General features: G+C 38.6%; 3 protein-coding genes and 1 long non-coding RNA gene across 5 annotated transcripts in view; 1 reads left to right on the forward strand and 3 right to left on the reverse strand.

Moving 5' to 3' along the window:
- The window catches only part of LOC309478494 (uncharacterized protein), a gene marked incomplete at its 3' end in the record, with an annotated part of 405172 nt that overhangs the window by 112866 nt on the left and 271500 nt on the right, over nt 1-20806 (reverse strand). The window lies entirely within an intron of this gene.
- On the reverse strand, nt 8078-11118 carry LOC309480279 (uncharacterized protein). The gene is made up of 6 exons (XM_082144690.1): nt 10423-11118; nt 9719-10033; nt 9285-9641; nt 8672-8731; nt 8446-8526; nt 8078-8334 (listed from the first exon to the last, which is right to left on the reverse strand). The coding sequence occupies exons 1-6, from the start codon at nt 10481-10483 to the stop codon at nt 8279-8281; spliced, it is 930 nt and encodes a 309-aa protein (XP_082000816.1). The 5' UTR covers nt 10484-11118; the 3' UTR covers nt 8078-8278.
- On the forward strand, nt 11978-16684 carry LOC309480616. Its single transcript, XR_014199696.1, has 3 exons — nt 11978-13186; nt 13397-13477; nt 15747-16684. It is a non-coding gene; the product is annotated as an uncharacterized lncRNA (long non-coding RNA).
- Nucleotides 17803-19527, reverse strand: LOC309481870 (extracellular superoxide dismutase [Cu-Zn]-like). Of its 2 annotated transcripts, none has more exons than XM_082146955.1 (2): nt 19395-19527; nt 17803-18746 (listed from the first exon to the last, which is right to left on the reverse strand). In XM_082146955.1, exon 2 carries the CDS (start codon nt 18729-18731, stop codon nt 18078-18080), a length of 654 nt encoding a protein of 217 aa, XP_082003081.1. In that variant the 5' UTR covers nt 18732-18746; nt 19395-19527; the 3' UTR covers nt 17803-18077. The 2 variants fall into 2 exon arrangements, with proteins under 2 accessions (XP_082003081.1, XP_082003082.1); XM_082146956.1 differs by having other exon boundaries at nt 19400-19519.

Consider the following 20806-nt stretch of genomic DNA (forward strand, 5'->3'; position numbering starts at 1 on the left):
TAGATCAGGAGAAAGCTTTTGATCGTGTAGACCATCACTATCTGTTCAAGGTTCTTAAGTGTTATGGGTTTGGAGAACATTTTTTAGCATGGATAAGAATTTTATATACTGATGCTGTAAGCATGGTTAAAATAGGAGGTGGTTTAAGTGTACCAATCCAAATGAAAAGAGGGATAAGGCAAGGGTGCCCTGTGTCAGGTCAGTTATACACCTTGGCAATAGAGCCTCTACTTTGTTTGTTAAGAAATAAATTGACGGGTATTCTGGTAAGTAATAAGCCAGAAGCTGTAGCTATTAAACTTTCTGCTTATGCAGACGATGTAACTGTTATGGTTAGGAATACACATGATGTTCAAGTTATAAAGGAAGCTTTAAAGATTTATGAAGGGGCATCATCAGCCAAACTTAATTGGCAAAAAACAGAAGCCTTATGGTGTGGTTCTAAAGAAAGCTCTTTACCAGAATTACCAGAAAATGTCAAGTGGGGGAAGTCCGGTTTTACATTTTTAGGAGTATATCTTGGTAAAGATGAATGTAAGATGAAGAATTGGGAGGGGTTAGTAGATGGAGTGCTTGTAAAGTTGTCTAAATGGAAATGGTTGCTACCCCAGTTATCCTACAGGGGACGAGTCCTGATAGCCAATAATCTTATAGCGTCCACCCTTTGGCATAAGTTGATGGTTTTGGATCCTCCAAGAAATATAATAGAAAACATTCAAAAGACTCTTGTTAAATTTTTTTGGTCAGGACAACACTGGCTAAAAGCTGCTGTCCTATACCTTCCCGTTAATGAGGGAGGACAAGGACTAATTGACATTTGTTCGAGGATTGCTGTATTCCGATTGCAAGTGGCACAGCGTCTCTTATATCATCAGCATCAGCAGTGGATGGACGTAGCATGTGCGTTGTTGCGGAAAAACAGAAGAATGGGGTTGGATAAACAACTGTTTGTCATGTCTTTTGATGGACTAGTAATGGAAGGATTGACTGTCTTCTACCAGAGTGTATTGCAAGCCTGGCAGACTCTATCATTTTCAAGAGTATGGGAAGGATCCAATCAGTGGGTATACGAAGAGCCTTTGTTTTTTAATCCACTTATCTCTGTTGAGGTGTTGAGTTCTGTCTCTGTGAGGTCGGCAATGTTGAAAGCAGGAGTCTCTAAAATATGCCACCTACGAAGGGGACTGAGCTGGATATCGGTAGAGGAACTGACACAGAAGGTGGGCTTCAGGTCTGAGCGTTTTATCAAGAGGATGCTGGATGATCTTGAGGAGGCCCTCCCTGTTCCTATAAAGGATTTTATGAAAGTTTATCCTGTGGGGAAGAACTGTGATGCTACAGAAAATGCCCATTTTCCTGAACTGCATGTTTCTATAAAAAAAGGGGACTGGCAGGAAGATGACGGAAAATTGCTCTCTATGGATAAACCAGAACTGAATATTTTTGGTATTTTGAGCAGACAAACACTTTACAGAGCTTGTGTAAAAACCATCAACTTCCAACATCTTAAGGATGTGAGAGACACTAAATGGACAATGGTGTTTGAATCAGGCTCTTCCCCGAAAGGTAGCTGGCGGTCCCTGTACAAAAGACCCATTGAAAAGAGGGTGGGGGATCTTCAGTGGAGAATTGTGCATGGGATTTTAGCTACGAACAGACACAAAGCACTCCTTAATGTTTCAGATGATGAGGGTTGTCCTTTTTGTGGGGTATCTGAAACTGTTTTTCATCTTTTTATTGAGTGTCCACGTTTGGATCAAATTTTGAGTTTAATGGAAAGCTGGAGTATGCAGCTTATGGGCAGGTTTAATCAAGAATTGTTTATTTTTGGTCCTAATTATTCAACAAAATATAAATCCAAAGTGGTGTTATTGAACTTCTTGTTTGGAGCAGCAAAGTTGGCAATTTGGTGTACCAGAAGAAATAAAGTAGAAGGGAGGGAAAGCGTGGACATTGTTTTGATGATGAGAGGTTTTATAAAGAAGAGATTAATGATGGAATATGTGTATTTCAGACTTATTAATGATGTCAATTCTTTTTTTCATGTGTGGGGAGTTGATGGTTTTTTTATGTGAAGCTGATGTTCATGGAGATCTTGTATTTAATTTGAGTGTTCAGGAGTGATTATTATTGTTATTTTTTTTCTTATTTTTTTTTTTCTTTATTATTATTATTATTTTTCTTTATTTATTATTAATTGTTTTGTGGAAAATATAAATGTATGAATATTTTAACGGTTTTTACCTTAAAAATATAGGTCACTTATGTTTATATTGAATAATTAAAGAAGATGTCAAAGTCTCTCTCTCTCTCTCTCTCTCTCTCTCTCTCTCTCTCTCATACATGAGTCTGTGTGCATTCGGGTTTAAGTCATGTACACACACACATACATACACACTCACTCTCGCACACACTCCTTCACCTGAACACACACTGCTCATTTCACAAGAGAAAGACTTGAGGAATATTAGGCATAAGGAAAACACATTCAAATCAACTCCCTAGACCTTAATTAATGTGAGTCCACTTAAAAATACTTTAAATGCAGAGATTTCCACTGGATCAGCAGCTACACAGTCACCGCCTGTTAAATAAAACCACATGCAGCAAATCATCACTGTTTCTAGATCTTCTGCTGGACTGAAGCACAGGCTCTACTCTCCAGCACAATGGGGTCATACAACACTGTCACAGCAGCCAGAGGAAAACTAATGTTAAAGAGTCAAGGGTGAAGAGACCAACTAATACAAACACTGATCACCATAACGGCGACTCTATTATTTTCAATAAAACATCTAAACCAGGGGTTCCCAAACTTTTTCGTTCTAGGACCCACCTAGACAAGTATAATCAATCTCAAGACCCACTTGCACTGGTGCTACCAACTTTCTCAGTTGGTCGCACCAGCATGATTTGGTTGCACTTTTTTTTTTTTTTTTTTTTGCTACATGCCAATCAATGCATGCTGATGGTCTTAATCTGCATTCCCTAGTCTTGCACTGATGTAAAAAGACTGACAGTGACAAGCCTTCATGTTAGCAAAATATTTTAAACTTTTAACTCTTAAAAAAAAAACTTTAAAAAACATGTATGTTCTTTAATGTTTGATTTTAATTTTACCGTCTTCACATAGGGATGGGAAATGATACGATTTTATCAATAATAATAATGCCACTGACGATTCTGATTATCGATCCGATTCTTTAACGATTCTCTTATCGATTCTTGATAGCACTGTGTGGAAAAATGTAGTCATATGCGTTTCAAAAAAAAAAACAAGGGGTTTTATTTATTTTAAAGCTTAAGAGTAAGCAAACTGTACTTTTTATGTAATTTATGTAATAAATAGAACTTTATTGTAAAGTGTTACTGATTCAAACGACTCCTGAGTTCACTGTTGGAAAGATCAGTTGTCCATTCATTAAAATGAATCGTTCAAAGGAGTCATTAGTTCGCGAATTGGACGTGTCATGCGCGTTGTGTGATTATCTCAGCAGTTAGGACATAGACATCCAAGATTTGTGTCAACACAGAAAACATTTCATCACTGGATAGTTTTTTTTCGTTTAATTAAAGTGTTGTTTTATGTCAGCTGAATGTCTGGGACGTTTTTCAGAGAAGATAAGGAAACTTATTTAGCACAAATCACACCCAGCGGTAATTGAGGAAGAAAAAAAAAATCTCCGAATGCTCCACATGAAACTTTGGTCTTCCGACCTTATACCACCGTGTCGATTTATTTTGATTAATATGTGCGAGGGAGGAGAGAGAGCAGGACAGCGCTTAGTTTGGAGGCCTGGCTCCGAAGAGAGAGAGAGAGAGAGAGAGAGAGAGAGAGAGAGAGAGAGAGAGAGAGAGAGAGAGAGAGAGAGAGAGAGAGAGAGCGCGCGACCGAGTACTCTCTCTGCTCTTTCTTTCAGTTAAACATGCACTGTGACTCTGTCACAAGCACAGCAGTTCATCTACATTACTCAGCGATCAAATAACACTTTGGCGGGCGCTAAAACTCATAGTCGTTTGGTCATTAATCGGACTGGTTTTGTTTCACTCATCGTAATGTAAATTTAGCTGCAGCCAAGTGCCTTTGTGCGACCCACCTTTTCTCACTGTGTGACCCACAAGTGGGTCGCGACCCACAGTTTGAAAACCACTGATCTAAACCTCTGTTCATTCTCAACAAGAACTTTTGGACATGTATGAGAGAAATGATGAGGGTATAGGGTGTGATCTGGAACACAGCCTCTGAGTGTTGACTTTGAGCGCTGCTAATTCACAGTAACTTCCTGTAGGCCACTTTCTCTAAAACAACAAATATTACCCAGAATACATTATTTTCGATGGTATATTAGTGTTTTAATGGAAACGGTATGACACACTCAGAATTTGGACGTTTTTTTACAGCAAGGTTTTACAGTGTCATTGAGCTCAAAATCACTGAGGTGCATCAGCTCAGATCCAAGAAGAAACACAGATGCTAATTGAAAGAAAACAAGCTGACAAAAAGATTGAACCCAATATTTTGTGAGAATATATCATAATAACCAGAGATTAATGAGCAGTTTTTTGTTGGCGGGTGACACGACTGACAGAACCTTGACAGAGAGAAGTGAAGAGAGAATGATCAGTCCCAGCAGACACAGATCACACATATCAGACATCTTCTGTTTCTGTCAGTCTTCCTCTTCATTAAGTAAGGGATAATGTAGAGCGAGGCGGTTGTTATAGCGAATACAACCCCGACAGGCGAAGCGGAGGGTTCTTGAATCAGCCTGAAGGGGTTGTATTCGCTATAACAACCGCCTCACTCTACATTATCCTGCTTATTACATGGCTACCTACCAAATAAATCAATAATTTGACACAAAATATTGATTTAAAAAGGAGTTTATTGATTTAAAAACGATTGTATAGCTTCCACTAAAGAAAATAGTCTGTTCCGTCTCTACGGTTAGAATCCTGCGTCCATAGCAACGCTCTGTTTTTCATGGCAACGGTGTGTTATCCTTAGCAACGGCTGTTATCAAGAAATAACACACCGCATTCTACATTATAATTCAACCAAGCCATGTAATAAATATAGTTACAGCTCTTTCTGTTATGATATCAGAGATATTCATGAGAACAGAGATATCATTAGGAATATTACATCATCAGCTCCTCCTGTGGTTATAAACTTCCTCTATTCTGGCCAACTCTGTGTTTAAACCCTGCTAGAGTTGCTATTGGTGACACTGTCCCACAGTGAAGTGTTGAAACGAGTGAGAATATACTGTTAATAACACTGGCTCAACACACATCTGCTCTGAATACAGTTTATAGGCTATTCTTGGCATTACTCTTAGTTTCACTTCTTTATTTTAGCACTTTCCTGCATGCCATTAAACTCTAGAAGTAAACTCTTGAAATTATTAGTGATAAAATTGGTTTGTTACTGAAAAGTTTTCCACTATCCATGACTCCTGAATTATAAAACAGTTTTTTAAAGTATTGTAAAGTAGCCTAGTTATTAGCATCAGCTTGGTAAAAGAAACCTGCATTTGCACATGAGCGTCTGTAAAGCAGATATTAACTGTCTTCAGGGAGTTTCTACACATGGATTATAACGTTCTGCTTTACTCTCTCCAGCCTTGAGAAATATATCAGATCCAGACTCCTTTATCAACACTACAAATGTTCTGGAAGATCTGGGATGTATTTCTCAAGCACCACTGATTTAACTTCCGCCTCCCTGAACTTCTGGACCACTTTGCTAAAACACTTGAACGAGTCGTTTTCGACCAACTTTCTACATTTCTCACACAGAACATCCTCCTGGACAACAACCAGTCTGGCTTCAGAAGCGCCACTAAACTGAGACGGCCCTGCTCTCGGTTATTGAAGCTCTGAGACTGGCAAGAGGAGCCTCCGAATCCTCAGTTCTCATCTTGCTGGATCTGTCTGCTGCTTATAGTTAACCACCAAGAAGAGCATCTCAGGAACAGTGGTTCAAGTCTAACCACCAGATCCTAAATCCTAAAGATGAAGGGCATCTCAGTTACAGGACTTTAGTGGTTCAAGTCTGACCTCTCAGTGGGTCCTTCAGGGATGAGTCCTGCACGGGTCCGATTTTGTAAATCCGCACCCGCCCGTACCCGCAGTGCTTAAAACCGCATCCGACCCGTTATCCGTCAACAGCACTAATTAAAATCCGTACCCGACCCACTTAAAATAGAACCGACACCCGACCCCCGACCCGCACCCGAAATAAAATCAGTTTAGCCAATCACATTAGACACACTTACAAAAATGTTAGTCGCCAGGTCATACAGAAGTTATTACACGACAATTAACACAAGGACAACTTCAGCCAAAGCTGTCAAAAGGCCGGTACATGAAGAACATAACGTTACCACAAAACTGAGTAGCTTTATCACATTTTACCAATCGAACAGACGCGGCTACAACACTATATGCCACGCAATTTCGTCTAGCCTACATCTGACCATTTTGGGTTCAAACACGCCCTGCACACCACACATACTTAACAGTGTTATATCTGAAAATACTGTTCGATAGAACACAGCAGCCATATCACCCTGTAGCCCAAGACTGGTTGCCCACTGAAGCTAAGCAGGGCTGAGCCTGGTTAGTACCTGGATGGGAGACCTCCTGAGAAAAACCAGGTTGCTGCTGCAAGAGGTGTTAGTGAGGCCAGCAGGGGGCGCTCACCCTGTGGTCTGTGTGGGTCCTAACACCCCAGTGTTGTGATGGGGACACTTTACTGTCAAAGAGCACCGTCCTTCGGATGAGACGTTAAACCGAGGTCCTGACTCTCTGTGGTCATTAAAAATCCCAGGATGTCCTTCGAAAAAGAGTAGGGGTGTAACCCCGGCATCCTGGCCAAATTTGCCCCTTGGCCTCTGTCCATCATGGCCTCCTAATCATCCTCATATACTGATTGGCTTCATCACTGTCTCCTCTCCACCAGTAAGCTGGTGTGTGGTGAGCGTTCTGACGCAATATGGCTGCCGTCGCATCATCCAAGTGGATGCTGCACATTGGTGGTGGTTGAGGAGATTCCCCCCTTCTATGTAAAGCGCTTTGAGGTCACAGAAAAAGCGCTATATAAATGTAACAAATTATTATTATTATTATTATTAACTGCTTTGTTACCACAGTTATCTGCGTGCCTCCTCGGCGATGAAGTTCCACATCTGCGGCTATCCAACACGAAAATGCAGCAAAGCCTTTCACAATATTTTCTTCAGATAACTCCAAATTTCTCCCACACACTGGACTTGATTTTTGATGACGTATTGTCGACAACTTTACAATCTCCACTAGCTATTCTTTTCTTTAGCTCTGCAGCATCCATCTCGACGACTGCAAGCAGATCGCGCGCGCGTGGGCACAAACAAACTGATGTGGATTTTTAATTATTTTATTAACTTGAAATAAAGGCATATTTTTGTAGATGTGTTCCTAAAAATATGCATATATTATTTTTACGTTTGCATGTGATTGTTTTAAACCCGTGTTTAGACCCGTGTTTTCCCCGTATCCGACCTGACCCGCACCCGTATCCGACACCCGTTCACCCGTTTGAGCAAAATTTGCGGGTCACCCGTCGGGTACCCGCACCCATGCAGGACTCTACTTCAGGGTGTCGTGAGGTGTTTAAGACCCAATATCTAGCTCTCGGTTATTGTATCTGTAAGTCCACTGAAGCGAGTTGTAGTTGAGAACCCGCTTCACATTACCAGCTCATGAAGGGGAATTAACATATTCCTAACAAACATCTCAGGAAAGGAGACTTATTAAACACAACTGCAGAGGTTTTATTAAGAAAATTATAGCAATCATTCAAAATGAAAAAAGATGCTAAAACCAGGAATGAACAGACAAGATCCAAGAATCCTCAAATCAGCTCCATCACACAGAACAGAGAGAGATTATACAGTCTGAGTCTGTCCATTACTGTATTAATATTATATTTAAAGCAGTTTACATATGAAGCGCAAGAGAATGACTTTCAACACTGTAGGCAAATATATCCATAAAATCCATATACATGAAAATAAATCTGGCTTTTTATATCCATAAAATCCATATAAATGAAAATAAATCTGGCTTTTTATATGTAAAAAAACATTTTAATCTAAACATGATTATGTCACTATAAATGCTCAGAGTTTTTTCTCTGTTTTCTGAGAAGAAGAAAATAAAACAATGAACAATCCTCTGTAAGTTTTTGCTATTGTAAATATTGCTGCAGATTGGCTCTAAACTCATCAGTATTTTATTCTAATATTGTCGGCATCTCTATTTCCTCTGGGTGCTTCGAGTCCTTCCTCCCTGCAAAATAAAAGCATTGACTGACCTCTCGTATGTGTTTTTATCATGATTGCAGATTGTTCCAGATCAGATGAGTGTGAATCATCAGATTGTGTGCGGCTCAAAACTCACCAGCTCTTCTTGCACAGATGATCTGAAGAAGAATCACAGTAGGAGCAGCAAACACTGCCATCTCAACAATAATCACAATCACTGCAGGAAACATGAGAGGAAGAAGAGAAACTGTACATGACTGAAGTCAAGGGTATTCAACTATCAACAGTTATTGATGAAGCATTTACAGACTGACTGATAGTTTAATGTTATAAAGCTGTCAGTATAAATGAACGTGTCGTACCTCTGTATAATGATCCAGCAGTCACACTGACTTCAGTTTCTGATGCTGTATCAGCTGGATCTGTGGATCACGTCTGTTAGTTCAGTTCAACACATAATGCCACATATACACAACATCATCATCACATAATACTGGAGCTTCACATCACAGAAATGATGAATATGTGCACGAGTCTGTCATCTATTATCTTCTTACTTCACTCTCAAGCTGTCAGGAGGAGAATGGCTGTAGTTGAGAAGAGACTGTACTGTATTACTGTATAACTGTATAACTGTATTACTGTATTACTGTATAATTTATTCCTGGTTTATATGAGAGTGAAACACAGTTGAGCTTCTGCAAATAAACCTTCAGCTTGAATGAAGGACATAAGCCTTATAATTCCTAAACCCTACATGGGTCATACTAGGCTTTAATACACTCGTCTGATTTATGCAATATATCATGTATGACCCATGTAGGAGGCCAATATTGGGAATTATAAGGATTGTTATGCAGTTTATGACTTTGACCACTAATATTTTACAACGCCAAAACGTATGAAGCCATCAGAAAGAGTAGAGCCAATCTGTGGAAGTTTTCACAAATCTGTCAGAAAAGAGTGTTTTCTCACCTGAATACTTGACAGTGTATCTGACTGAGGTCTTGAGTTGATTTCTGTGAGTAAGCTGACATCTCCACTCTCTGTTGTCATCTTCATTCAGGAGTGTTGTAGTCAGAGTGAGGATACAGAGATCTGGAGCTGATGATGATAATATCTGATATTTGGAGTCTGTCTTCAGATCAACACCAGCCTGATTCACCCACAACAGCTTAACTCCCTCAGAACTGACCCAATAATCACAGGAGAGTGAATAATATGAATACAACTGACAGGAGAGAGTCACAGAGCGGCCTGGACTGATCTCAGTCTGTGAGGATGAAGGTGAAGATGATGATGATGAAGATGATGATGATGGAGACACTGAAACTGAACACAAGACACAAATCACAGACTCTTCAATCATCATCTGAGTTTTGATATTGAGCACATAATCATAAACTTACCATGAAGAACACGCAGATAAACATAAGCATCAGGTCCTTGTTGTTCTGTGTCATTCACATAATGTCTGCAGGTGTAATAACCAGAATCTTCTCCTGTGACGTTCTTGATGTTCAGAGAGCAGTCAGACTCCAGACTCAGTCTCTCATGTCTCTCTGTGTCTTTATTCTTTATCCCTCCAGTAATCAGTTCAACTTCTGAATCACTGAATCTGTTATAGTAGGTCCATGTAGTTGATTTGCAGTCAGAAAGAGCTTTATTACAGGACAGAGAGACATTTTCACCAGAACTGATGAACACTTCCACTCCACTGGTTCCTGAAACACAGTATATCTCAGCGATCATTATGATATATATTAATAAATGAAACATAAAACACACCAGCATAAAAAGCAGAAGTTTTAAATCATAGTATTTTTCCTGACTTAAAGCAAACAACACACTCTCCAGAATAAACTATTAGTCTTTATCAGAGAGCTGTTCAAATCACTGACACACTCTTAATATGAAGATAATTCTTCATCATCAGATGTTTGAGTGACACTATGTCCAGTATCAGGAATAATACAGTATGATCTGTGTGTATCAATACACAACTCTGAGATCACAACGTGAATGTGTGCAAGAATAAACTGAGCATGTTCAAATGAACTCTTTCCAGACTAATTCCACTAAATGTCTTTAGAGAAAATACAGATTTCTTTACCTGTGAGAAGTGAAGAGAGAATGATCAGTCCCAGCAGACACAGATCACACTTATAAGCCATTTTCTGTTTCTGTCAGTCTTCCTCTTGCTAATATAGCGGATAACTGTTGAGCTGAGTGAACCTGAAGGTAGTGATGGTGAGATGAAGCTTCATGAAGCTTTAAAGCTTTCCAGCCTGATGTGTGTAAAAGTGGTTGATTTCTCCAGGTTTGGAATGCACACAGCGACACCTGCTGGTCAATGCTGATATCATGCAGAACAAATCCTCAGTGGTGTGTTATGGAAATTAATTTGACTTCATGCAGGGCTGCCAATGCTGAGAATCAGGCAATCGACACTTTTCACTCGCTCTCACGACACACATCCAGTTTCTCACGCAGAGGAAAATCATGAAGCAAAGAGGACTGACAACGACAGACAAGGCTACTATTGATATGAAACACACTCTCAGCTCTCAGATTCTGTCCATTTTATCAATAAATATGGTTTTGGCGCTTGTAAATGTGACGTGACAGATCTCTGTATCGCCTGAACCGATCATCTCTTACTCTTCACTGCTAGTTAATAGCAAATAAACACGAATGAACAATAGGTGTGTTGAAAGATACAGTACATCTTACGGTGGACGACCAATTGCCCCAAAGCAGAGGAGGTAGTCAAGATGTGGAAGCCGTCCACCAAGCAGAAGGTCGAAACCGACCCTCATGTGCAGAACTGTGAGGCTGAGCCGGCCTGGACAGGTCTTGCTATTAAAGATTTTGGTCCTCCCAAAGGTTTCGGTAAGAAAACCTTTTAGTTATTTTCAAGGCAAGAAAATACAAAAATGTAAATTGTACCTTTTAACAGCCATTAACTGCACCAAGAACTAGAATTAAATCCTGAAACGTTTGTCTACATGCAAAGTATATTCAGTAACTCGAAATGTAATGTTTTCCTAATTACAGGAGTGGTTGCGACCAGAAACTTTTTTAGTGGTGACACTGTCTGTGATTACCACGGCAAGGTCATCATCACAGCATCTGAGGGGAGAGCTATGATGGAGGATCTGAAGGAAGAGGCAGGGTACCTTTTTAAATCCGGGGAGAAAGGCCTGTGCATTGATGCCCAGACCTTCCCTTGCAGCTGTCACCCACTAGCAGACACGTCTGGCCGCCGCATCAATCATTCCTCCGGCCAATATAAAGACATTCTGCTGGAAAATAGTTGTTAACGGAGAAGACCAGGAAGTGGTTTTATTTAAGGCTCTGCAGAACATCCCTGTTGATCAGGAGTATTTGACTGTGGGGTGAGTCGTAAATCGTGCCGTGGGGAGGGGTTAGATCTCGAGTGGCTGGACGAGTACGCCCCAGTCCATTTCTTTTGTTCAAAAGTTCACTTCACTCTTTTAACCCTCTGGGGTAACCGCCCGCGCGTTTTGCTGGATTTTTTTCACATAGCAGCAACATAGACTTAAAATACACCGTCATTTATGGTCATATAAATAAAATAAATACATATAGAGTGTCTTCTTTTTTTTTGTGTACACTCACATTAACATCAAAACCTTGTTTTTTTTTTAAATAAATAAAATAAACAGGGTGCGCTTTCAGCTCACTCTGTCTCCGCAAAAATCTTTCTGAAACAAGTCTGGAAAATGAACTGAAACTCAGCTAATACTTATCACACAACCATGAAACATGCGTCTAAAGAAAGCTTTAAATTTCTACTTTTAAATAAAACAATTCACATTTAAAAGAAATATTCTCCTGCAATGTAATCTGTAAGAAACTAAAGAGAAGTACAGTTTCTCCCGTCTCATCTAATTATCTGTAATGAGTTCACACCCACTCGCAGAGCGCGCTATTCATAAGATAATGTGTTGAGGTGATCTATGCAAAATAGGTAAACGCCCCCAGGCAAATGTCTTAAAACCAGCAAGTTTCATTCATTCACTTTCCTGCGCCGTTGGAAGATGACACGATTTACTGGTGAGGAAGCCCTTCAGCTCGTCCTGGATAGTGATGAAGAGTTCGAATTTTCCTCAGAAGAAGAGCGGGACTCTGATGACGAACGTTTGCATTTTGAAGAGCGACTTGATCCAGCCGTGGATAATATTTCGGATGAGTAAGTCTTTTTAAATTTACTTGCATTAGTTGACAAGCTATTTTATATAAACATGTACATATTTTACTGGTTGGACCATTTCCATACTTGCAATTCAGAGTAGCCTATTGACATTTAAAATATATTTTAATAGGCAGGTTTGAGTTATATTTGAGTGGTCTAGACCAGTGGTTCCCAAACCTGTCCTGAAGGCACCCCAACACTGCACGTTTTCTTTGTCTCCCTAATCAAACACGCCTGATTCAACTCATCAGCTCATTATCACAAGGGTTTATTTTAGATTATATTTTGACTATAGCGTTTATGCTGCCTTATCATCAACAAAGAGTGCTTGCAAATATCTGTTGCAAATGTGTATAAATGTGCTGAAATGTGTAAATATGCCCAGCTGATGAATTGCAAATGTATTAATGTTTGCGTTGTGCTATCTCCGGTAATGGCCCATTGACACGCAATATCTAGGCATACAGCACGTGTCTACAATTATTCGCATCAGTTATTCATATAAACTAATGGTACTATACTTATGTAATGCAATGAAATATTTATGTAATAATAGTTTTCAACTTTAAAAAAAAAAAAGGAATGTAGCTGCATCACCTTCACCTACAGCTCGGAGGGCGCGCACTCCACGCAGCAACACAGTCGAAAATCAGAAAGAGTAAGTACATACTTACACATGTTAGTTACATTTTGTTTATATACTTAGATAATACAATATGAGCCTGTATGACTTTATTATTTATTTTTGGAGATTGGTTGATAATGTTACATAGGCTAATGTGTTATCAGCATGATAATGCCCATCAGTTGTGCATGTGCTGGAATAGTAAAATATATGATAATAATAGTTTTTAACTTTTTTTGAAAGGAATGTATGTTGCTCACTCTCACCTCTCACTGCAACTCGCACTAAGAGGGCACGCGGCAACACAGACAGAAATCAGAAAGAGTAAGTACATATTTACCCACTATTTTACAGATGTTAGTTCAATTTTGTGGTAACACTTTACAATAATAGTACATGAATAATCATGTACTAATACCTGAATTAATAATTACTTTACTATGAACTAATGATGAGTTAAGACATGTATTAATGAGGTACTAACCTTAATTACGACATGAGTATCATGAATTCCTACATGAATATACCATCTTAACTACGTGTTAGTACATGCTTGTTAATTAATGTATTAATTAACATTTCGAGGTAAAGTAAATCAAACATGCTCTAGATCAGAAGAAAGATGTACTAAAAGGGCACAATGTTAAATTGTTCATAAATTTAACACCATCAATTGTCACATACATCAGTGAATGACACAAGATGTCTTGAAATATTTATATTAAACCTACTCATTGAACACACATTCCGTTTTAAGTGATTCCACTGCTGCCTTCAAGTGTAAAATACCTACTACACTAGCATATTCATTAAACAGATGCAATTTTCAAAATTAAAATCAGTGTTAGCACAGATGATGGTTATTTTCTGGATTTGTTTACTGTCTTTATATCATAATGCATTCGGATGTTAGTCTTGTTTGCTGGCTCTTCTTTGGGGCCACTATTGCCCCTTCAAAATTTGTCCACTTTTTTCCTACCGTTCAGTTCCTTCTCCATCTAATTCAGGCACAGCACCTCTGCTCTTCCACTTCTTTACAAACCACCGACAAGCACCAAATGATATCTGATTTAGAAGAGCTGAATATGTATAAAACATGTGTAATTGATACATTTTTGAAGATTTACTCTTGGAGGGCAAACACAAGAAATTACATGATACATTAACAAATCATGAATTCATGTTACTTTCCAAGTAATTAATGATGAGTTAGTAATGATGTGCCCCCCCAAGTAAAGTCATGACATTATGATACATTAACAAGTCATGAATTCATGTTACTTTTACTTCATGGAGGGGCACATCATTACTAACTCATCATTAATTACTTGGAAAGTAACATGAATTCATGACTTGTTAATGTATCATAATGTCATGACTTTACTTGGGGGGGCACATCATTACTAACTCATCATTAATTACTTGGAAAATCCAAGAGTAAATCTTCAAAAATGTATCAATTACACATGTTTTATACATATTCAGCTCTTCTAAATCAGATATCATTTGGTGCTTGTCGGTGGTTTGTAAAGAAGTGGAAGAGCAGAGGTGCTGTGCCTGAATTAGATGGAGAAGGAACTGAACGGTAGGAAAAAAGTGGACAAATTTTGAAGGGGCAATAGTGGCCCCAAAGAAGAGCCAGCAAACAAGACTAACATCCGAATGCATTATGATATAAAGACAGTAAACAAATCCAGAAAATAACCATCATCTGTGCTAACACTGATTTTAATTTTGAAAATTGCATCTGTTTAATGAATATGCTAGTGTAGTAGGTATTTTACACTTGAAGGCAGCAGTGGAATCACTTAAAACGGAATGTGTGTTCAATGAGTAGGTTTAATATAAATATTTCAAGACATCTTGTGTCATTCAATGATGTATGTGACAATTGATGGTGTTAAATTTATGAACAATTTAACATTGTGCCCTTTTAGTACATCTTTCTTCTGATCTAGAGCATGTTTGATTTACTTTACCTCGAAATGTTAATTAATACATTAATTAACAAGCATGTACTAACGCGTAGTTAAGATGGTATATTCATGTAGGAATTCATGATACTCATGTCGTAATTAAGGTTAGTACCTCATTAATACATATCTTAACTCATCATTAGTTCATAGTAAAGTAATTATTAATTCAGGTATTAGTACATGATTATTCATGTACTATTATTGTAAAGTGTTACCAATTTTGTTTATATACTTTGTGATGATACAAATGTACATGTGCCTGTGTGGCTTTGCAAAAATTGTGGTGTCATGTACGCACAATATTACAATTAGTGATTGGTAATGTTAACATAAAATAGCTTATTTTTGTTGTTTTATCAACATGCTGATTGCCCATCAGTTATGCATGTGCTGGCATAGTACTTTGTTAAACCTTTATTAATATTATATTTTTTATAGGAATGTGGTAGCATCACTCTCACCCTCACCTGCAACTCGCACTGGCACTTCAGTTTTGAAAAAAAATCTAATCCATCCATATCTTTTCAATATCTGGGCACTATTACTTTTAGTGATTGAAATACAGTTGTTGTATTTTGTGTAATAAACATGCTCACAGTTGTTTGTTTGTTTTACAGCTATAAAGATGATGGTGATCATCAGACACCTGTTGCAAAGAGGGCCAAGACAAACATTCAGACAAGCAACAAGCAGTCTACTCTATCATGGAAAACAGAGACTGACATTGATATGGTTCCACAGACTCTGGGATTCCTGCCTGCACGGGAACCTGGACCACAGATGAGTCCTGCTGATGCACACTGTGGCGGTAAGGAAAAAACGTAAGTTGCGTGACTGGATGGAGGAGGGAAATAAATTATCCGGAAGTGAGGAAATGAGTATATAAGGTGGAGTTGTAAGAGGGGGAGTAGAGAAAAAAAGGAACGGGTTACCTGAGACGAATCCACAGTCAGTGAGACGCGAGACGCTGTGTTTGGGCTGTGCGTGGATCTAGAGTGAGCGTGAGTTGCCTAGCGATTGTCACTGAGGGTGCGCTGCACCTCTGGACACCGGCTGCACAGCGAAGCTTGTCTTTGAGGCTGACGAGTGAGCAAGTTCTCCAGGTTATTCCTTGTTTTACCCTCACTTCGAAAACTTTCCTTCCTGCCATTATCGGCCAACGCTCTTTCACACACACACACACACACACACACACACACACACACACACACACACACACACACACACGCCCGCACGCACACGCATGCACCGTCTTCAAGCCAACCAAACATTCACGCAACCACTTTCACCACGTATTTCGTATCTGTAAAATACAGTGAAGTGTTTCGTTATGTTTAAACGGTTGATTTCATTGTCAGTTTGATTTAATGTAATTTTTTATTTTTTTATTTTTTTATTACCAATTCAAAACCAGTGGTGTAAAGTCTGTAGGATTTTGAACTGGAACCAAAGTTATTTGGTGTGTGTTTAGTTTGTTTTGATTCTTTGCTTATGGTGAAACTGAGATTTTGTCTGATTTCTTTGAAAATTATGAAAATATAACTGTGAATCTGAACTTTCCTTGTGTGATCTCTGATTCATGTTTATTCGTATCCGGTGGCTTAAAGAGCTATTCTGGGAAAAAAACATTTGACAAGATTAAGCTTGTCTGGCGCCCGAACTAATTGTTTTTTTTTTTTACATACATCTTTCATTTGTTGATTTACATTTCGTTTGGGCTTGCCACCGTTACAACACACTCCTCAGAGTCTCTTCAAAATGTTTTTTTTTCTGAGAATGCAGTGTCAACTCTGTGCCACTACACCAATGCTCAGGGCATAAGCATTTACTGTGAGATACCTGCCTTTACTTTTGTTTATTTATCGCTCACAATTGCTTTATTTATAGCTGACTGATTATTTATTTATCTCAAAACTGTGTGTTGAACTTTTGCATTTGGATGGCTATAACAGGGTCATTTAGAAAATGAACTCGAAAGCCTTTAAATCCTAAACGAAAACTCAGAACTTCACGAAAATTGGTGAGCATATGTGAAATAACATTGTAAACAAGCATGCACAATTTTATGGAGATCAGACCATAGGTGGCGCTATAACTGTTAAAAAGCTTTGAAAACCATATGTTAAATATGCTGGATTCCTATGTTAAATTGGCTGGAAATGGTCTTTTCCATGTATGATGTCAGTGGTTAAATGGTTGCCAAATAAAACTTAATGTCTTTTTATGCATTTGTGCTTAAAGGCCTTAAATGCTTGAACCCCGATAAATGCTGCTTGCAGCTTTAATTTAAAATTTATCTGAAATTAAAAATCTTTGGGAACTTTTGGGATACTGGAAGTACACAACTGCAGGAAATATATCACACTTTGCAAGTGATTTTTGGTCATTTTATAAAAATAAAAAACTAACTTACATATTGTAGCTTTAAACACCTTACATTTTGATTCCCTGTTAACTGTAGTAACAAACTGTCAGAATAATACCCATTTGTTGACATTTAGCAAGAAACCTTATAATTTAGAAAATAAAATCGTATGTCAGAGGTTATGTCTACCTTCAACAATAAGGGTGTCCTCCCTTGAGATGTAGCCACATCCTCCAGTGTCATACTGCATCAACCAAAACCATTGTATCATCTAAAGAAATAGTGTATCTTTAATTAAAGGCCATTGTCATGCTCTTAAAGTGTTAACCCATTGAGCACAGTAAATCAAACTAAACGGCCCACTTTGCCTGCATTCACCCTACATTTATTTTTAAGAGTGCATTTACTATTGGAAGCTATGGCCAAAAAGCCTCTGAAAAGACCAAGAAAAAAAAACATGGGAATGTTCAGGTTATGAAATATACTTTAATGTAGGACACATACAAAGAATACACAAGGAAAATCATGATTATCCTATTTGAATCTGCCCTTCCACCATATCCGACTCCCTCATCTTTGACTCTCAGTGCCTTCCTCCACATATTTTCTTGGGGGGCACTTCAGTCTTCTGCCACAGACTTGGAGTAGTAATACCAATCACACCGAGAGCAATTATCGGTCCAGCATTCCCACTGAGTTTACTCTCCTCATCTGAACCCATTCCCAGATCATCCTCCTTCTCATGAACCGCCACCGCACGTCCCAGAATGGAATAAGGCCCAAAGAGCTTGGCGTCTGGAAGCGTCAGGAACTGCCTTATAACTCCTTTCTCGGAAGCAAAGTTGCCCAGGTCTCCAGGATGATGAGGGTGGTCAACGCCGTTTGGATTATAATGAGGACCAACAGTGATGCAGCCTTGACTGAGGTCTCCATACTGATGGATGTGCATGGCACGCTCTTGACGATCGATGGCAGGCAAACCACGGAGGTTGATTTTCACTTCTAAATCTCCATTGGGGAAGACCTGCTTGAAGAGGATTTGCCCAAAGATCTTTGGCTGGTTACGTGGCAAATTGGAGCCGGGAGTTACTTCACAAGTGGCATAGATTGTGTTGTCAAACTCCACGACTTCCGGCTGTGGAGCTTCGGCAGGCAAACACTCCTCCTTGTGGAACTCTCCTCCTTGTATATGCAGCACCAGCAATATCAGAGGGAATATTAGGATGATTTTCTCCATGTTGATCTTTAAAGCCTACAATGAAGAGTGGATTCAGTGAAATCATGCCATTTGGTTTAAGAATGTAATATTTTTTGATAAAAGGTCAAAGCTTTGTTGCAGGGAACTTTGAGAATGGAAGTTGCATTAGGTAAAATAGCACAACCAGATTAGTTTGCAACGGAAAACCATACAAGAACCCAGACAGCAACCAGATCCAGCCCACATCTGGGCCGCGTGTAATCCATGTGTACCAGATGTGGGCCGACACCATGTTGCTGTCTAGAAAACTCTATAATTTTTTAATTGCTATGTACCCTTGTGAAAATAAAATAAAAAATGCACTGATTGGTATTGGATGTGTACCTGTACCAAAAAAAAACAAACAAAAAAAAACAATGCCAAACTAAGAGTTTTACTTTAAAGTACATTATGTTTTAAAAATCTTTTTGTTGTGTTTTAAAGTACACTTAATTTGATCTGTTTTAGCCTACATGTTATTCAATATTAAATATAAAGTTAAGATTTTCTGATTCTGATATTTTTCACAAGGACAGGTAAAAAAAAAGACAATATTTATACTTTTGCTTAAACTAAACTTTTTTTAGTTGTACTAAATCAAGTCAGTTGATGGAGAAAATGGAATAAAAAAAAAAAAAGCCTAAACCAGCAAAGGTGCACTACCGTACAGCTGAAAAGTTGTCCTCAATCCGTGTGGAGCCTGAATATTGCAATCACAAAAATACTACAAAGCTTAATCCGTGTGCAGTCCTGACCTGGGGTTGAGAGAATCACACTTTTGGCTGCTCTTATAGGAACTCATGTTGAGCTACAAGTTAACCATGATAGTCTGTTAGTCACTAATTAAGTTCACCTGTGTTTCATTTAGCTCCCTTTGTTTGCCTGTTGATATATAGCACTCAGGCTACGTTTACACGTAGGTGGCTATTTTCATAAACGGACATTTCACCCCTCTTCGTTTTCAAAAATAAAATCGTACACACGAACCTGTGTATATGCTGTCAAGAGCATGCCAAACCTGTAGGTGTCAGTGTAACGAGAAGCTCAAGCCCACCTTAGCCAATCAGAATCCCGAAAATAGTCACATTCTGTGACGTCGCTACCTAAAACTCCGGTTTTCTCTGTTTACATGCAAACGTGCAAACGAAGATTTTCAAAATCTCCACTCTGGCCGGAGTTTTTAGAAAGAATCGGTTTCATTGGCGAATCCTCCGTTTGCGTGTAAACGAAGGGCGCAAACGAAGGGAAATGTCTCCGTTTTTCAAAATAACCATGTACGTGTAAACGGGGCCTCAGTTTATTCAGTTCTTTGTCTTGCATTGCACAATGTGTTCTCCAGTGTTTTGTGTTTATTAAAAGAAGTACTGCTATAGATTCCTTTTCTCTTCATTTGGTGGCTCATTTGTGACTCATTCATTCTTAGTGTACAATTCCACTTGATGTTCATGCTTGACACCACTTCTTATAGCAGATATTCATCAAACATAAGTGAATAGCTGACAGTTCTTCCTTTTCAAGAAACCATTTCTACAGACTCTGATGTACCAAGCCTGACAAGCCTATATTACACATGCAATTGGACTGTTATTTGCAGTTTTTTTACAATTGCTATGACAGATTTTTCAATACAATTTTCCAAAACTCTTAACACGGTTAGTTAGCACTACATCCGTCTGTGTAAGCTATACTATTAACACATTTCGTGTTGCTTTAACACAAAATGCATACAATTAACACAAATTTAAAATGCTTGAACTTCTTTTACACACAAGCTCAAACAAGACCAAAACAATGGATTTGTACTGCCACATTTACCAATGCTTTAACACTGTATGTCAGAACAGATAACACCATGTTCTAAACCTAACTTTACAGGCTAAAGTCAAGGTAAACAGCTGTTTATATAATGTGAATTGAAACACAAATATATCCCCTGTATTTTATCCTATTGTTACTGAGAAACAGCTGATTGAATTATGCAATAATATAAATCACAGCTGATTCCCATCTAGGAAACACACTCAGGTGTTGAGGTTCTTTCAATCGCATGACCATATGGTATACTGTAACCGTAC

The sequence above is a fragment of the Leuciscus leuciscus genome (assembly GCF_965113295.1).
Source record: "Leuciscus leuciscus genome assembly, chromosome: 1".
Classification (NCBI taxonomy): domain Eukaryota; kingdom Metazoa; phylum Chordata; class Actinopteri; order Cypriniformes; family Leuciscidae; genus Leuciscus; species Leuciscus leuciscus.